Genomic DNA, 19,950 nt, shown 5'->3' with positions numbered 1-19,950 from the left:
CATTAGAAAGAATGCACAATGGTAAATAAAAACCAAGCAGAAGGTAGTGAAATGTGATTGTGAAGGTAAAGTAAGAGTTTCCATTGGAGTTTGCCAAAGTGCCGTTAAATGTTATGGGCACATCGAGGCCCTCAGCGCATGTTGGTCAGCACAGTGGGAGTGTGACATTTTACACTGTGCAGGGCCTCCTTCTGAACCAGGCAGACAGCTTCAAAAGAAGTAAGAGAAAACAGTTTGGGTAGCTCTACCACAAGGCACGAAGACATCCAGCATTGAATTTATTTGTTTTCTTAGATTATAGACTAGTCACCTTTTTAACAATCACAGTCAATCACACTTGAAGTTTAACATGTTTTGTGTTTTTTTAAATGAGCATTGTTCTGAAACAAACTAAAAAAAATCTAAATTAACTTTTTTTTTTACAAAATCAGTCCAAAATGAATAATGAAAATGAACCAAAGCACGGCCCTGACATGACACGGACCAGGACCAGGATTTACGTATAAAGGATCAAGAATTTGACAGATTCTGTTTGGATCTCATTCACACTTACCCAATGGTGTGCCTCTGCCTAATGACATGACATAATCTCTCATGTAGACCGTTCCTAGGTTGAATAAAACAGCATTTTGTGTCCTTTTTCTTACCCGAGGACTCAAAAGGGTGTTACTTACGGCGCTGCATGTACCCCAATTTGAGAACCACAATTTTTTACCATATCCACATAAGCTTACACAGAGAGACAGAACGACTGGAGTAGAAATAATGTTGCTGAGCTGATGTACCATAGAAGTGATGGAACAGTACTGTGGTCCATGAGGGATGTCTCAAAGCCACTGGAACGCTTGTCAGCACGCTTTATTGCTTCCTTGAAATATCTGTAAAAAAGACGAACCGTTGAGCAAAAGAAAACTGTTTAAGAGCCGGGGGTGTAAATCTCTTTTTATGCTCCTGATCCTTCAGTTAGCTGCACATTGAGAAAAAATCAAAGTTTCTTCTTCCCTACAGTCTCCTCATTACGCGTCGTCTAGGAGAAATGGCTACCTTTTCACTTCTCAAATATTGCAAGATATAAGCGGTTTTCTTTTAGTCATAACTGTGGGGTAGAGCGTCTGCCAAGTCTGCTCAGCCCCCAGTCTGCACTTTTATTTCTGCGGCTCTCGGTTTGGAAAAGTCATGTCACTATAAGCCAAAGTTGTGACATAGAGATGCATATTGTTGTTTCAGGAACACGATAAGGGTTTGTTATGCTGCAATGTGACCATGTGTACGCAGAGAATACAATTCGCTGGCAAACTTATTGAATACTTTGCACTTTTATCAGTACTTACTTGAGTAATACATTGTGCATAATAAGTATTAGTAGTCTAGTATTAGACTACTAATACTTATATTAGACTTAGTAGTATAGTCAGTATACTTTTGGCTCTCTTTGTGTATTACAGTATGTTTGTATTGATTACAAAAGCGAGGCTAAGAATGCGATGAGGATTTGTTTTGTTTGCTGACTTGCTTTGCTAAATAAAAAATGGTATGAATTGTTATGTAATATTATTGTTTGGAAATATTATGGACATGGGATTTTTTTCTTAATTATAACGTTAAAAAAACCTTCAAATGTACTAATCATTAGTGTTTATAATTCAATAATAATGATGATTGTATTATTATTATTATCATCATTATTATTATTATACATTATTGAATACTTCTTTGGCTAGTGACATTTAAGGAATGATTATTTTGTTCTAGCCATACACAGTTTCCATTGTATTCTTTTCACTAAAGATAGATCCTGACGTGAGTCCAAAGTTTAGGTGAGTTCCTGGTGGGATGTTTTTGTGCGGAGAGGCCACTGCTCTTTCTTATCTTCCTGTCATCTCAGCGGGACGGCAGGGCATGACTCTGGCTCTGGCTCCAGAACCGCAGGCTGCCCCAGGACGTCGAACCAGCGCTCCACACTACATGAGCTCTGAGAGGGGCGGGCTGTTTAGGTGTGTCAAAGCTTATTAACACCAGAATGTGTCAGGGGCACAGCAGAGGTTCAGATGACATGTTCAGGGTTAAATCACGGTTCTCTAAGTGCCTACAAAGTGGGGATTACATGTAAACGCCATAACAATGAAAATAAAGTAAGTCAATTATTACCGATGTGGTACCTGAGGTTGAGGATATACTTATGGTAGGACGAATATAATGTGTATGTGCCTGGGTATTTCACAAAGACCAACCATGACCAACACTTTTTAATAGGCATTTTATTTTGTGTGTGAGTCTTTGGGGCTGAGAGGTGATTGGCTGTGCAAGGAGGGTCAACCTTGCTTCACTTCTCCGTCTGAGAAAGCTGTTCCGAAACATGTGAATACTGGTGATGTGCCAAAAGAGTTTGTGAGAGCTTGGAAGTTGTAGATGGATTTAAATATTTAAATCTACACTACACTTTTTGCGGTCGGTTTGAAATCCAGGAGACAGGCACTAACAATAGTGCACTTACTTATTATGCTCACTTATGTATAGACATAGATGTTTGTATATTTGCATTAAGCATCACAAAGGACTTATAAGCAACACCAGCACTGCGCCTGCCCATGTAAACAATGTGGTGGGACTAAAAACCTATAATATAATGCTGAATAGTAGCATGTGTGTAGACAGCTCCTTGCATAGACATATTTGTGGGAGATTAGATAAACATACAGTGGCACCCAAGCACTAGACCTTTGCCCAGCTTGGCAAATGCTACTGAAGATTATAGTTAATCATATTTAACAAACGGCTCTGCATGTTTTGCTGACTTAGAGAAGAATGAGGATTCTGCCAAGCAACACTGAGCTGCCTGTTTGTGTTGTGAAAAAAGGTTGCCGTGTCAAATACCTTTTTTTTTTTAAACGTTAAATACTTTCTTGACAGTCTGAGGAAGGTTGAAAGTACTGCTATAATTTTCACTTCATGTAAGCCATAAAGAAATACTTATGCCAGAGCCTGCTGTGACCCTGCCGACCCTGCGCCTGTTGCCTGGCTCCTGCCAAACGTCGCGACATACGGCACCTCATGTGAGCGCGTGTGATGTTTCCAAGCAGAGATGCAGCAATTAATGTGATTATAGTGGCAGATCCCCCAACATATGTGGGCCTGTCTGTGGCCATGTGCACTGCAGATGTGTTTACCTGTGTCTACGGCAGGAACATATTGTTTTGCTTATATACTGTAGGCGGCACCACTGTACAAAAACACAAAATCACAGGAAAAAAATAAGATGGATCTGTGCATCTTCAGTAGTCAACTCCAATACTGTGAACTAATTTGCGCATAGAGCACTAATTTTAGGATTTTCACATTCTTTATGGCAGGCATGTCTAAACTACGGCCCGGGGGCCAAATGCGGCCCTCAGACCAATTTTTGTTGACCCTCAGGCTTCCTGCTAACTTGCTCCAAACAACAGAAAATAGTACTTTTTACTCTAAAATTGGGAAAATTCAAGCATTTTTATGTTATACCAACCTAACATTAGTGTTCCAAGTCTTATTAAAGGTGTTGAGGCTCATCAAAACTATGTAAAATGCAAAATTTCAAATTATTCACTTTGGCATTCGACAAAATTGACATTGTTGGGTGGTTTGTGGCCCTCTGCTCCGTATAAGTTTCAAAACGCGGCCCTCTGTGAAAAAAGTTTGGACACCCCTGCTTTATGGGTATGAGTAAGTGCAATATTTCTCCCTGACAAAGTTAACTGAATTGTGAGTTTAAAATGCGCCCATAATGTAATATTTCTTGCGAGTAAGTAAATCACGAGTACTAGCAAAATCTAGTACGTGGTATTTGGCGAGCATTTAATCTCACTGATGGGAAGGAATAAGTGTGACTGCCATGTTACTGTGTGCAAATATGCTGCGGGTGAGCGACCATACTTCGGAAGTGAGAGAGTGACAGTTAAAAGCAGCTGAAATGGAATCGTGGCTGAAACGTGAATCCATCTGTCAAAGCCTTCGCGGTCTGTTTAAAAACACAACAGTCGAGCACTTAAGGGTTTTCAAGAGCCCTTTTCATTGGCCTGTATATGAATATGCCTATTCTGATGTTAATCCTTTCATTTCCAAAGCACATATCTGACTGCGACTGTGCCACTGACTGTTCCCCGGGTCTGGAGGAAGTGCAACCAGGAGCTGACAGACAGGGCCACGATGCAGCGCTTCCACCACAGACCAATCCCAAGCTAACCCATGTGCTGACAGCCAGGATGTAGCACTCATCCACAGGCCACAGCCCCAGCACAGAGGCCAGAGAGGGAGCCGGCATCTGGGTGAGCACGCTGATGATAGAAGGGGGTTCAGCTGGTGGTTTGAGTGGCACGCACCATGTTCTGCCCTATGGAGCAGAGTGAATGAGAGGAGAATCCATAAACTGTGTTGTCTGCCAGCATCATAATCTGACATTTAACATGGGGTGAAAGAGGGAGTCAAAATACTGTTTGTATAGCAAAGTCGTCAAATGACAAAATAGTAAAAAAAAAAAACAGCTGAAAGTAAGCCTCTACTAAATGACAAATTGAAGGACATTTTCCAAATATCATGTTTGCTCTAGTTCCTTTATAAGCCAACATTAAAAGTGAAAGCTCTATACAGAGATATATATATATATATATATATACAAGTCAGTGATTGTTATTATTATAAACCAAGTGGCTCATTCATTTAAATAGTCTAGACTTTTTGACGGCGAACCTCTCAAGATTACTTCCTAAAATCTATTTCTTCAACAAAGCTTCAGAAGACTTTTTGACCAGTGGGTCAATAACTAACATGATTTAAGTGTATGTAGAATGGAGTTGAGAGAAACAGGTTCAGAGGTCACTGATGACCCAGGCGGCCCACTGTGAAGAGGTGCACAGCAGTCTCTCCAGCTGGGATCAGCATACACAGTGGGGCTTGGATTTCAGAGCTTCCGCCTGGAGCTGAGGCCTGGGGCTGTGACAGTGCCCCCTGGGGGGGTGTGCCTGCTCAGCCAACAGACTCTCACTCACCGGGCTGGACTCAGGAGGAGGCCGCCAGAGGCATTGAAGGCAAAGACTGATGGAGCGGCCTCAACCACAGCTTTATATTTGAACTGCTGAGTTTAGCTTTGCACCCAGTCTCAGTCTACTCTCTATTTTTGTTCAATTGAACTGATCCTGGAGGCATGTTCTGTGCATAAGTAATGTTCTATGAGCCTACGATGCTGCATCAAACTATATAATGGGCCTGAAAGGAAAATGTAGATGAATTGTACAAACAACTCAGCACTAACCGGCAGCAGAACATTTTTCTTACAAAGCTCAGCGAATAGATATGTCTACCCAGAGAGCACTATGAAATCACACCAGCACCAAAAATGCTTTGAAAAATGTTTGTGCTTTATCCCCTTATCCGTCCTTTTCATGAACACCAGATCACTTTGCAGCATTCAAGAGTCATGGAATTTCCCAAGAAGATATATCGGCACAGCTTTCTGGGAAATATTAATATGCAGCTTCAGAGGTACAGGGCGCAGAGAGATGAGCCGGGGGTATGCAGCTGGGGGGTGGGGTATGACGCGTATCATGGCATGTACCTGAAGATAAAATGCCAACGCTTACTCCTCTGTTCTGTGTGCAGTCTCATTATGGCATCTAGAGCACAGGGCTGGTGGTGTGTGGTACCTGGGGGGCACTTGGGTGCAGGCTAAAGCTCGTACTTGTCTACTGGCTACACACTCCCCTGTCATCACCAACACTGCACTGCAGATCCTCACATCTGCCTCGGCTTACTCCAGTTAGCTGTGCTCTCACCAGGCCCCAGCACATCGCCCCCACCCCTCCCACGTCTCCACTCCCCATCAGGATCATCCAAATATTTCCCCTTGCTGCTTTTTGAAGCTTCCATGGGTCACGGGACCTCATGCACAAATCATGCTGGCTGGCTGTGGGGGGGCCGGTCAGAAAGGACGGGAGTGAGGCGGCCGCGTAGTAACCCAATATGCACTGTTTTAATACTGGGTTATTTTTCTTTGCCCATGCAGCCATCACCAATCAGCCGCTGCTTCTAAACAGTAAGTTTTAGAGCTCTTTTGAGAAGCTCTCCTGGCAACTGACTTTCAGCATGTCCCCCTGCCAGGCTGCGGGAGTGAAGGCCTGACAGTCGGAAGTGGATTAGCCCAAGTAAATAGCCCTATATATGTGTTGATGATGGATAACCAAATTCATCTCAATGTTTGCAGTCAAACATTTTCTTGTTCTGGGACGACTTGTGGAGTTATGTTTATGGGATCTTAATACAATTCTGACGCTGTCTTATAAGGCCTAAGATAAATAGCAACAAAATAAAATCTGCACGTGGTCATAGGCTGTTCCATATTGTCCATCACCCTCAAATGAAATACTGGGATGCACCAGCTATAGCCTCCCTCCAGCAGAGTCCACTATAGCTCAGGCTAAAAGGAGAAACTGCTATAGGGAGGGCTCTGCAGCGGTGGTTAAAGTAATCACATTGGTCTCACTGCATCTGATCTGCAGGCTAACAGACTTCCAAATAGTTGAATGAGTAAATAAAGTGCCCCGGGGGACTCCTGCTTGGAGACGGATTATACCACAAGGGTACGCACAAAAGAAGCTGAAATCCCAGAATCACAGGCTACAAAAGCCAGCATTGGACCTCAACCAGAGACCAACTTTTAATAATCTCATCCTAGACTCCTCATACTCTCAATGTGTTTGTTGCATCTGTAACATTGGCAGTTTATGTATATAAATATATATGCTTGAACAAATATTTCCCCATACTGTACTGCAGATGCATGGGCCCTGCTTGTGTGTGTGGAATGGCGTTCACGTCCGCTCGAGTGCAGAGACCACATAAGAAGGGATCATGCTCACTTGGCTGTGGAGGCCTAGAGTCTGGACCTATTCTTCCCCTCTTTCTGGGACTGACACAAATAAAAGGATTAGGAGCCCCTGTTTCCGTCAGCCCCTCCATTCAAAGACAAAGCTTGCACCGGCTTAGTGTCACACTTAATGATAAAAGCGCAGATCTCTGTCACTCTCTGGGCACGGAGACCAGTGTTTGGGCTGCTAATCTCCCATAGGACTTCACAGTATATTGGAAATGTATCATCACTATATCAAGGCGCAAATCTGCCTCTTTTCCTGGGCCACTACATCAAATGATCTGTCTCCTGCAGTCATGCATGTTGATGTGAGTTTAATGGTTTGGACACTGCACTGGAATTGCATGGTACAGCAAACACACACTTACTACTAACAGCAAAGTTTCTGATGAAATGTTTTTTTTTTTACAGAAAAAAGAAAGAAAGTGAATGGGCGGTAGTCAGGGTGCATAGTGCATCAAATATATTGCCCAAATGTTTTAACAAATATTATCAGATATAAAAGAAAGTGGTATGGAATATACAGAAATAGGAAAATATGGATGAATTCAGTGCCCACCTACAAATGCACTCACACCCTGCTTCGACCTGGTGCGTGTGTGGACAAACAGCACATTCCCATAAAGAGGCAGAATGTGTGCAGTGGCTGTGAGAGTGAGCCCTGGGCACACAACAGTCTGAATGTAGCACTTGCCACCATGATGCCAGTCCTCTCTAGTGTATCTGTGAAAGGCCTACGTGTTGGAAAAACATTCCTGAGGGGGATCACATACACACAGTGGAGGCCAGCACCATACATTTCTCATGCAGGTTCTGCAGGGCTGCCTTTAGAACAGCCATGGACTATAAATTCAACAAAGGGAAGGATACAGAGGTTACAAGGGGAAACAAACAGTGTAACTAAAGTTACAAGTCAAAACAAAGCCAGAGCGTTCGAGTCAAATCTGCAATCATAAAACAATTGAGGCATTTGTATATTTCTCTTTTGGCTGCTGTTAAAATGTGCAATGCCATTATATTTAGATTAAGGCAAAATCAAATTCGTAAATTGCATTTAATGGTTTTTGGTTGCCTCTCTTTTTGTTATTAAGTGTAATCATTCTGTGAAATTAACCCTGAAGGCCCACAGATTTGGAGCTGGCGTGTTAGCGTTAGCGAGCTGAGGGCTTTTTCTCTGATTCGCCTCCTCCACTGACTGACATGTCCCACTGGCTGCCTAACAGCCGGCTTTAGGAGATGAGGTTAAATTGTGGCTACCAACAAATTGCATGCTTGAGTTGCTCTGTCCCCTCAGCTATCATCCAGTGTAATGTGAGCACACCAGGCAGATCCTTGCCCCCTCCCTGCTCTACTACCCCTCCCATCACAACCCTACACTCCACCAGTCAGCCCCTAAAGTGGTGAGAGGCATTACCGCGCCTGCGCCTCTGTGGCTCCCCAGAGCGCCTGGCAAAGTGCTTTTGTCGTCCAACTGCTGCTCACACATCCTTGTGAGTGTGCGATTAGGCCCACCCATCGCACTCTACGCCCACGCACTCCTATTCAAACATGCAGCGGAAATGCCTTCACAAAAATCAACTCGCGCCAGATCACCTGATTTAATATTTCAACCTCTATCAAAATAATCTGTGAAAACCACCTGGCAGCATAAACAGAATCAGAGCTAGTTTGATATAATATTTTGATCATACAGAGATGGTTTAAATAATTGAATGGACGTAGAAAACATTTATTTAAAAAAAGGAAAAGAGGAATAAGATTGTATATTCCTGCAGTACAGCGACATAGATATGCTAATAGCGTTCTCCCAGTGGTGCTAAACACATTGGTAAGAGTTAGCAATGCTGGAGATGACAGATGATGCATCGCCGTGTGCTTTTGGGACAGGCCGGGCCATGTTGACATAGAACCCAATACTTCCTTACTGAGGAGCGGGCCAGCTTCAGCTCGCTCCTCGCCAAGCACGCCAAATCCCAGCAAGCTGAAGCAATATTATCCAGCTTATGGTTTCTAACATTAGATTTGTCTCACCATTGATGTTCTCTTTTAAATACGCGAGTGAAGTGGTTAAAAATATTTATTTGTGCCCTTTAAAGAAGAAAACCACAGCAAACTTATAAACTCGTACACAACTTTTCACCTTTTTACTAAGGGGCTTTAATTAACCAATAACTATGCTTAAGCACTGACAGTGTAAAGCTCCTCTGTTTTTTCCTGTTTTGATTTGTGAGCGCATTCACAAAGCACTATATGCCGCTGGGGAGTGCCCTAGTATAGTGAGTAAAACACACACACTGGTTAGCCTGCACCGAAACCTAGTCGTCAGCATCTAGGATCTTGCACAGTGCGTCCCAAACACAGGTAATTAAAAAACAACAATTTCACAGGAGAGCACTGCAAACTGTTCTAAAAAGCAGCACTCAGCACACAGGGGGGATGTCCAGCGTGCACAAGAGGTGAAAGGCATTCTGGGGGTTGTATTTTTATGGCTGCTTTGTTGTGGTTCTACTATTTGTACTACTGTGACCTCAATAGATTCTTGCTTACACCAGTACAAAATGTTGTGAATTATGTGTACGATGCCTTTTGCTTCTCCACAGAAAACAACTGCCATCTACTTTTGACGAGTAGAAAACGACATATTTATCAGCGTTTGTGGCTTGCTCACACACTTGCTTCACTCACACAGATTTTAGTAGACATTTTTATTTTTACACAGTGATTAAAATATTTCGAGTTGAAAATCTTATCCCACCGTTTCAATTTGACCAGACCTACAAACCCACAAAGACTAAACTAGCATATGAGCAGTGTAACTCTAAAGTCTAAATAGAGTGTCTATACAGGATAATAAAATGTTATAGATGGGGGAAAACACACACACGCAGAAAGAACCTAAAATATACTGAGAGGAGTTACTGTAAAGGGCCTATATGGCATGCTCCTAACAAGGCCGTTGATTACAGGGGCGTCGTCCAACACTTTGGTCAAGTGATAGCCCTATTATATGGCTCCTTTCAAGGCATCTGCAGGGTCAGTGAAAGAATCCCTCCGGGGAAAGGATCGCCCTGTTTCTAATGAGCTATAATTGACCCCAAACACCAGGGCAGGACACACTCTGTGGAGGTGCTGCTGCTGTAATTCCACTCTTCATGTACACTGTCCGTTCAAGCGTGCGGCGTTAGAACAGACACGGGTCACATGTCACTGACAAACATATGTTATCGAGCTGAACAATTATTTTGATGTCTAAAAACAAAGTATGATTTGTTACAACAATTTAAATAATTTATCATTTTAGTTTAGTTTAGTTTAGTTCATAGTTAATATATTTCATTTGACTTTGTTTTTATGCAATTTTAATTTCTATAGAATAACTCTTCACAAAAGAAAAGTGCAGAAGTTTATTTGCAAATTATCAAAAATACTTTTATCTTGGTCTTGATGATTTACAAAATTCATGTGTAAAGTTTTTTTTTTTTTATAATTGTTGCAGTCCTTGCAAATATACCCTACTAATTTGTAAATTGTAAAAAAAGAAAGAAAAAAAAAGAAAACTGTAAATTTAAGGATTTAAAATGTTTTCTTTGTTTCCTAAGTTAAATTAATAAAAGCACAAAAAGCTATTTCTTTGAATGAAAACTGTGAAATTCATCGACTTTTCCTAAATATTCTATTTATATACTAATTCTGTGGAGATGTCATGATAAAATGTGATGAGCAGTAGATTTCCGTATAAAAAAATGTGCAAATTGTAAATAAATGCTATAATAAAACCCCATCATGTTACGCCACACACAATATAGATCTGGGTGCTGCTTAACCAGTGGAGGCTTTAATAATGGTGCACAACTGTTTTCCCCCTGTCTGCACTTAGACCTGATCCAAAGGTGTAAGAAAATACGGCTTGCCAATTCCTTGATTTATTATAGCTAGTGAACCCTGATTACAGAGAATGAATCAGTTGCTGTAGGAATGTAATTAGGCACACAGACGTCTGTAAGGCATAGAAGCTCTCCACACAGATCTGAGCAGTTTGTGGGCTGACAAATGCATCTTAAATGGATGTCATAAAAGTCAAAAAGGTGCCAATTACATCTTTAAGTATCTCATCCATGTTGAGTGAAATAAATAAAAGGGGATAGTTGTGTGTTTGGGTGTAATGGACGGACCCTCCAGCTGGCTGTTAACTTAGGAGGGGAGGAGATGAAGAATTAAAGGATGGAATTAGTGGTTAAGTGGATAGCCTGACTGGTCCAACAAGGCAGTATGATTAACAATACCAAGCCAAACAGGAGGAGAAATGCTGGCACAGAGTCAAAATATGAGTACAAGTGGGAAATTAATTATTGACAATGAGAAAACTGTTTACACACAGTGAATAAATAAAGTTTGGGTGATTGTGGCGGAGCAGGGAATAGGATGAGAAACTCTCGTCTTTAGCCACCTCTGAGCCGTGGCTGCGTGACTCTGGTATCCCATAGTTACTGCAGTGAATTTTCCATTGTTAGCAGTGGACTACACTCCTGTCACAAAGCCGAGTGAAAGGAACGCATGGCAATTCATGTAACTCTTTGTTGGCTGCAAGGTGTCTGACAGAGAGCCTTAAAATCAGTAATCTAAGATATTGTAAAAACACCCATGCTAGAAACAAGCATGAAAAAGGCATTCATGCAATAAGATGCACTGGAAGCACCAGGTCTACACAGGCCAAACAGCATTGTCTTACATGCATTTTGTATGTATCATTTGCAATCTCCATTCCAGTAATTAAAATAGCAATACTATTCATAATCTACAATATTATTTCAAAGGCCATTCCAATATATAACCATCATTTTAATGCTTTAGATTTAGTAGCAAATTAAATGGAAGTTATTAGGTACAATTAATGATATATCTCCAAACACTTTTGTTACAATTATTCACTTAAAAAAAAACAATGAACAAGCAAGCAAACAAACAAATAAACAAATAAAATATTATAAAAATGTATGACAGGTGCGCATAATTCTATTCTAGATTGAGACGCAATAGCGCATAACTGCGCCTCGTTTTCATGTCGGCTACTTGTTCGAGTAATGTTATTCCTGGGTGATAAAAGCTTTAAAAATATTTAAAATTACATTATGAAAATATTTGACGATAAAAACATTGTTACAGGATGCCAAAAAGTCAGATTAACATAGTGTTTTGTGAACAAAAACAATCCGGGATACAACGGCATAAATATACTTTTTTTTTTTTTTTACTTTAGAAGCTTGTGGTAATTACTCATTAATTATAAATCTGAAATGTTTTGGAATAAAAGTCCACGTGAAGTGGTTTATGACGCGTACATCCTCGGCCTCCAAACACTACAAGACAATACCACTATAAACCAAGTACGAAAGGAAAAGAGAATTGTAACCGAGCAAGTCAAATCCCGGATATAAATATACAACGTATCTACGTCTATATCTGCGCGTAACGCCACAATCCGGGGCCTGCCGGGGACCAAACGGGCTCAAACAAATGTATCTCAAACGCAGATAAAGCTTTGTATAATTTTCTGCATCCAGCACAACATCCAGGTACATTTATGGCTACATCATGCTCCTATAACAATCACTCACTGAACGACTAACGATTCACATAACGATAAAACAACAGACACAGCTGAGTCAAACATAACTAAGGTTCTTTAAGGCCTTTATAAATACAAATCTAAACATGCATAATTTAGGAATTTACGGACATGTACTTACAATTACATTAAAATTAAAGAGATATTTTCTGTTTGTGTAATGAGAAAAGGATGGAGAGGCAGAGGCCTACAGTTCAACCAAAGCGTCTGGCACTGCACACACCCCGCAAAGCATGCAAAGAAATGCCCTCGTATTGTGCTTACTGTTGGTAGTCGTGTTTGCAGTAAAGTTTTCTTTCTCTGAAGTAACAGCTGGTGGTGAGGGGCTGTTGACACACGGTGCACTGCAAACACTCTTCGTGCCACGACGAATCGTTGACGCGCATCAAGAAGCGGTCAGAGATGGGCCGCTGGCACCCCTCACACACGGAGGGATGGTGACAATCAGACCCTGAAACCCACAGGTTAGAATTTAATGACTTTGGTGATTTAAAATGATCAAAAAGAATTGCAGCAAATAATATTCCGCTTTAACTGTGTTCATAGCTCACATTACAAAACGCACACTGACAGTAAAATGTACCAGATAAATGCAGCCTTTTGTTTGTGCTTTTACATAGACAACTGCAATGTTGATTTTGTTATATTTGCAAAGTTTTAAAAGCACTCACCGAGCATGACTCCGAGTGTGGCTTGCCCCGATCGCAGCGGATGATCCTCAATTTTAATGCCGTCCAGCATGATGCACGTCACGGACAGATCTGCCGCGGAGAAGCGCTCCAGTGACACGAGACCTGTTGCAACGTCCATACAAATACAGTCAGACACAAAATAACGTGGAAAAAGCTGAGAGACAACGAGCCGCAAACAAACTGGAAACCTGTTGAAAGCGTAAAGTTCCGCGGTGATTGTCTGCAGTGCAAAGAAGAAAAAACGTCTCTAATAGTCTAAGGAAGATGTCCTTTGGAGAGTTTATGGCTGTCTGAGGTCCTTGTTGTGCCAGTGAATCAAAGAAACAAACAACACACGTGGAAACTATCTCAGCAGTCACCTGTTATTCTTGCGACTGGGGAAGTTTTATCAGTTTCGTCTTCAAGCCGCGCGTGGGAGAAGAACCGGGCGAATCTGGAGGGAGAATCTATTTCACCGATTCAAAAAAAGGAGCCGCAGAGAAAGCATACAATTCCAAAGTTTAGGAGAGCAAAGATGTCCCGTCAGTAACTCTGATAGAAGTGCCGAGACGGTTTGCTTTGCCCTGTCGCTGCCAAAGTCTCAGCCCGAGAATGGAGCGGGTGGATCCTCCCACTTCTGCACGCATGGGTAGACTTGTGTCAGTCCCCCACGGCCATAGGGATGCTATTGGAGCGCGGGCCAATAACCGCACACAGCAGTCAATCAAATAACAACAACAACAACAACAACAACTAATAATAATAATATCAATAATAATAATAAAACGATTCATTCATTACCCTTATCACTTGAGAGATCTGCCTTTGAACGCAGACGTATGGCCGTGCATGCGTTTCGTGTCGTTGCTCTTTTGTGTATTGTGTGGGCGGCTGCTGCGGCCCTCAGATGATGCACCTGGCGATGAGAGCAGATAACAGCTCTGTCCAGCAGGAAGATGGACACAGAAATATGCCGCTACACCATGCAAAGTATTCTTTTTCTGGGTAATGTGACTTCAAGTTAATTCGCTAAATAGGGTGCTCAGTTTTACAGGCTGCTCTCATTAGGTTTTCTTTATCTGCAACACACTAAACACCATTCTGGAAATAACTCTACGTGAGATGTTTGAATGTTTATTCATCTACCTCGGTCAACATTTTGGACGCTGCAATTTTACGAGTAGCCCATGTTCAAAGTGCAAAAGACAAAGGCTGTGTACGTGTTTGTAATTATTGTAAAGGCTTGTATGAAATGTCAAGCTGCTAATGGGACTGCCCGGTGCGCCAGGGCAGGCTGATCGTGTCAAGGTCCTAAAATGAGCAGTGGGGGAGATGAAAAAGGCCCTGACATATTGTAGGCCTACATGTATAAACCCAGCTTTATGACGAGGGAAGGCCTGACAAAATGTTTTAAAAAGTAACATTAAAAATAATAATAATTATCGTACAGAAATATTGGAGTGAAATTTAAGAAGCACAGTATACAGCACGATTTTTATATGTTAGTACTTTGGCCAAATAATAAGACACAATTCATTAAGTGGGTCATACAAAAATCATTTCAAACAAGAATATTCTCACAATCACCAAGAACTATCTATTATCATGCCTGTTATTATGATTGTGATGATTTGGCTATTACTATTATTACGTGTGGTTATTAATTATACAATTATAGCTATATTTAATGATTATGACTGTTTACCTTATCTCTTGCCTGTACATTTCGCAGGCCACGCACCGGTATTTGTGGCGCCTGAGTGGCAGTGATCGAGGCTGTGACCTGTAGCCCACTTTGCAAAACAGAAACCAGATTGTTGCTGATGCCCTCTACTGGTCAGGATGGTAATAGCTAGTAAATGCAAGAGTGGAAGTTTGGCAGGAAGAAGAGGATGTGAATTAAAACATTATAAAAAAGACACTTGCTTCCCACACATTACTCAGGCTATGGCTGTGCTCGCCCTCTTCATGTGCTTCGATCAGCGTGGGGTCAATTACGTCCAGCGCGCGCTATATTGGATTATCTCACCACTAAGCAGCAGTATTAGCCCAGGACTATCAATATACGATATAGACTAATCAATACATCCAATAACACATAAAGCCGGCTGTAGTGCCTGTGTTACGGCCATTCGTTCAGCAGGTTATCAGCCCGGGTCACTTGTGCGGATGAGGACATCAAGCATTCATTCAATAAATCAAAGCAACGTTAGCCTGTAGTGTTTTAATGAGCCCCTACACGACAGGCCCTCCCTCCTCGACGAAATAACTGCAGCAGGTGTGCACGAGGCAACGAGGAAAGCAACGTTCAAAGTTTAATATTTCAGTTAGTTTCAGCAACAAAAGAATGCAGCGGGAAAGGTAAGGCGCACATTACGCGGCGTTTGCGCACCGCGTTTTCCCTGTCAAGAGAGGATAATATAGTTCAGCTTTAGAACGTTCTGCTGGAAAGTTTAAGAATTTGAACGTACGAATTTTGCAGGAATTTTGTGTGTAGTGTAGTGCTAAAGGCAAAGTAAAGTGTGACAAGGGGGTTTATCTGTGGTAATTCAATTAATTCATCAGTAAAAGGGATAGAGACTTTATGCATGTACATTTTTTTATCAAATAGTCTCTGTTTATTATATTATTATTATTACAATTATTATAATCCAATCAATGCATACATCCTTAATCCGAACGAAGTCTTTTTCACGCTCTGGTTTGTGTTTGCATTTAAAAGCTGTTATTTTTCTTGTATTGACATTGAGTCAATAAGACTGTCCATCCCCTGTCAACCCCGAGGCTCTAATCAATGCACCAATATTACACAAAATGATCGCGCGTAAGTCCCCGTCATTATTTATTAAATTACGGACAGTAGCAGGGCTTTGTCTCTGTCAGTGGGTATAGTCTCATAATAGCCATGGAGATTTCCTTCATTTGAAATACGAGCACAGTTAATTATGGGCCTAAAACAAAGTTTAGCGACGGTCATTAGAGAATAAAATACCTTAACTTAAAGCCGCCACCCTCAAAGGCACTCATTGGCTGGAGACATAATAGCTCCTAAATTGCAGGCAGCGAAGACTTTGATACTTAACTCACTTTGATCTTTTTAACGAGTCTTTCTTGCGCACCATGATGCTTCTTTAAGAGCCTAAATAAAGACAGGTACACGCGTATTTAGACCACAGCCCAGCACAGGTTTAGTATTTGAAAGACTGGCCTCTGTAGATACATTTGACAGATTTGAGCGCGCGTCTTCTCTAAGTGGTTCGTGGAGGACTCGTTTCATGGCGCGTGGACACAACCACTCGTGTCCACGGACTCGCTGACGCGTATTGAAGGTTTGCACGTCGGCATTTTGGAACAGAGAAAGTAGGTTTAATTTAATCTCTTTATTTGTAGAGCTTTGGTATTTCTGCGGTGGTGACACGTAAAAGGCCATGATTGGGTAAAAAATGTAAAAGTAGGCTTTAAAATTAATGAGATCAACACGTAAAAACGCAGTTTAAAGACGTTTTTCGGATTTAAAAAAATAAAATAGAACAATCAATTCGATAATCCGGGTGCTACACTTCTTCATACTGTATCCTCGGCCTCATTCAGTGCAGTAACATTTGTGCTTTTATTCCTCTCAACCACTTGGCCCCTCTTATCTCCCTGAGACAGCCAAAAAATGAGACTGCGGGATAATCCTAACTCCCAGAGGGTTAAAACAAAGTACAATACAGCACTGTCAACCTCTGGCCAGATTTGTTTACGTTATGATTTATTGGATTCGCTTTTTTCGCTCTGACAAATTTATTGAGTTCCTGACAGATGGGCCGACAGGCCCCAGTCTGACAGTTAGCTGACATACTAGTTTGAGAAGTGGCTCTGAAAATGGTTGAGGTCTTTCTGCGCACTTTTCTGCTTCATGTGTAACATTAACATGCGACATTAATGACAAAAACAGGCACTGCGATTGTTTTTAAGGGGCCAATTCTGTCCCGTGCGTACTTTGGCCAAACTCTTAACGACGTCCACATATCTTTTAATATTGTACAAATAGACCAAATATGTTAAAAAATACAATTAGTCTCATGCATAAAAGGCCTACATGTGATTCTTATTCGATCATAAAACTGTTACTGTGGGCCGATGAGTTGTGTGAAGTCAAAGTTGGCCTATTGCATGTGGTATTTGTGAGAGGAGTAAAACAAACACAATTAGCCTAATCACAAAGGTGTAATAGGATATTAGAGGTTTCAAATCTGTGCAAAGAAAGATCCATTCTAAATAGGCCTAAATGCATGAAACTTGTGGCAACGGTCATTGTCGATTTGGAAAATTCACTTTATAAACTTACAGTGCGGCACCTTTGTGTTTCTCTTCCACGACTTTTAAGCGGGGGAAGACGCTCCTATCACTGTGGATGGCACTGAGGCCCCTGAGAAAGTATTTAAACTACAACATCGCGCCCTGCTGGAAAGAACAAGCCATTACAATGTACCACTACTGCAAGCAAGGAAATCAAATGCTAAGGCAATACTGAATATTTAAAGAAAAAATATAGCTTACATGTTTTAATGTTTCTGTGAAGTCCCTTCACATGATTTAAAACCAACCGTACAGTTTTAAATAAAGGCGGTTGTAGTGAGTTGAGTTCAGTGGTAAAAATGTATTTTTTCAATACATGAAACACAAACATTTCTATGTGTTCATAAAGGCATTTAAAAGGTAGTCCAAAATGTAATGAGGTGGGAACATTTCATGTGTAAAAAGAATGGAGTATGATGAATAATGCAATAAGCATATTTTTTTCTGTGACAGAAGAGAACTGAAAAACATGTTTAAGAAGTGGTTTAAAGTTGTAATGCAGATGGCATTGGATGCATTTAACCAGTAAAACCAAATCCTTCTCTTCTTTGATGTGGGGAGTCCCTTCGTCTGTTTCACTTCACAAACTGCAGACTACAGCCAAACACGCCTATGACACGTCTGTGCGTGAGAGTGACACTTAACGGGGGATTTCTCTGAAATAAATTGGTGGCCTCAACATGCCTTCATTAAAATACATGCAAACTGTAGAGCATAGAACATTTTAAGACGTATGCAATAAGAGAGTAAGGAACAAATACCGGCATTCATTTTCCTTTTCCCCCTTTATCAATAACACAAACTTATGACACAGAACGTGCAGTTTTTTGTACCTATATGACAATTTTTTTTTTTTTTTAAAGCTTTTGATCAACGTAAACCTAAAAAGGTGCCATTTAGCTGTTTCAGTTTTTGGGTGGTAATAACAAGGTAATACGATTTACATTATTATCTTTGAAAATGCTATGCCTTTTATACAAGTATATCATATAATGTTATTAAAGCTTCAGAATGTTTCAGGCTAAGCAACTAAAGGTAAAAAAAAAAAAAAAAAGTCCTTGTTTATTCAGTTGTTGTCTGAGTCAAAAGGAGAGAGCCCAGGGCCACAGGCCAAGCTTTGAACTCAGGTCCAGAGCACGAGGCCAAGGTGCTCACACAACACACAGAATACTACTGCGAGAGCAGTACTTTTACATTTTCTATGCCTTAAAAAAACAAACTAAAACTACATTTCTTTTTTTTCCTTTAAATATAAAGATAATAATACATTAATAAATGCATATATATATATATATATATATATATATATATATATATATATATATATATATATATATATATATATATATATATATATATATATCCTACAACATTCTCATAGCACCAGTTAAGCGTTAAAAAATGTCCTATAATTTCTCCTGTTATTTTCCCGTCTGTTTTTGACATTACCAAACCATTACGCTTGCTGTAAGATTTGCAGCACCTTTCAACAAATGATCCTGTTATTCAGGGGATTTATCTCAGCAACAAAAGCAAAGCAATGGGAAGCGGCTTTAGGACCTGTGCCATTACCTACAGCGTCTGCCCTCTCAAACGCTCCTCATGTGGAGGGCAGGGATGAAGTGTCTGTTGAATAAATGTGTTCGCAAAGTCTTCTGACAAAGTCGTTCTAAGTACAACTGCTGGTTATGATGCAGGAAACAATCATTAAGCTAGAGAGAATTGTAGTTAGTATGAAAGGGAACGTTCCCTTTCGGACATTGAATAGTGCTGGTAAAAGTAATAGAAAAAATATGCAAAAATAATAATAAATTGATTTAAAATATGTAAATTTAGTATGAATTAGTACAAGGTATCAGTAAAACAAAAACGAAAGTGGCAATAAAATACATTATTATAATTTTTCAGCTATTTTTAATAATTGTCATTGTTCTAACAATAATTATGAAAATAAAATGAACCAAATGAGTAAGTGCAGTTACTAAACACATGACAAAGGGAAGTAAGAATTAAAAATTGTGTGGCTGAATATTTGCAATCCTATCCAAATTCAAATGTTGTGGGAAATTCAATGAATAATGCATTGATTTGCTAAAAATCATGATCATTTGGAGAACTATTATTGTGAGTAATGCACTCAAAATGCAGATGCATATGTTACCATAATATGCTTTGCCTATTCACAATAAGGGATATATATCTTTTTCACAATATTGTTTCCCCTAAGATAGCGCAGTACAACATGTATATTTTAGCTTGGCTGTAATTTTTTTATTTTTTTTAAATCGTGTTATAAATGTCCAGTGGTGAGTGTGCCATTAATAGGCCGGACTTCAGAGAAAAGGTAGAAATCCTGGTCCAGATGTTGTGCAGCTGGATGGATCTGATACTGAGGATGTCCACAGCCTCTG

General features: G+C 40.5%; 1 protein-coding gene across 2 annotated transcripts in view; it reads right to left on the bottom strand.

Moving 5' to 3' along the window:
• lmx1bb (LIM homeobox transcription factor 1, beta b) overlaps window positions 1-13,781 on the bottom strand; it is a 45,187-nt gene extending 31,406 nt beyond the window's left edge. Inside the window, exons 1-3 of one of the 2 annotated variants that reach the window (XM_072433375.1) lie at window positions 13,576-13,781; window positions 13,196-13,318; window positions 12,789-12,975 (exon numbers count right to left, since the gene is read on the bottom strand). In XM_072433375.1, the coding sequence (XP_072289476.1) occupies window positions 12,789-12,975; window positions 13,196-13,265 (257 nt within the window). In that variant the 5' untranslated portion in view covers window positions 13,266-13,318; window positions 13,576-13,781. Of the gene's footprint in view, window positions 1-12,788; window positions 12,976-13,195; window positions 13,335-13,575 lie in introns of those variants that run through there. The other variant, XM_072433374.1, reaches the window with a different exon arrangement.
• Window positions 13,782-19,950: the final 6,169 nt, after the last annotated feature.

This window comes from Eucyclogobius newberryi, unplaced genomic scaffold (assembly GCF_026437365.1).
Source record: "Eucyclogobius newberryi isolate DKJ021-1_F unplaced genomic scaffold, fEucNew1.0.hap1 SCAF_6, whole genome shotgun sequence".
Lineage (NCBI taxonomy): Eukaryota > Metazoa > Chordata > Actinopteri > Gobiiformes > Gobiidae > Eucyclogobius > Eucyclogobius newberryi.
Note: the sequence above shows the minus strand (reverse complement) of the source record. Positions and strands in the feature narration are given on the sequence as shown.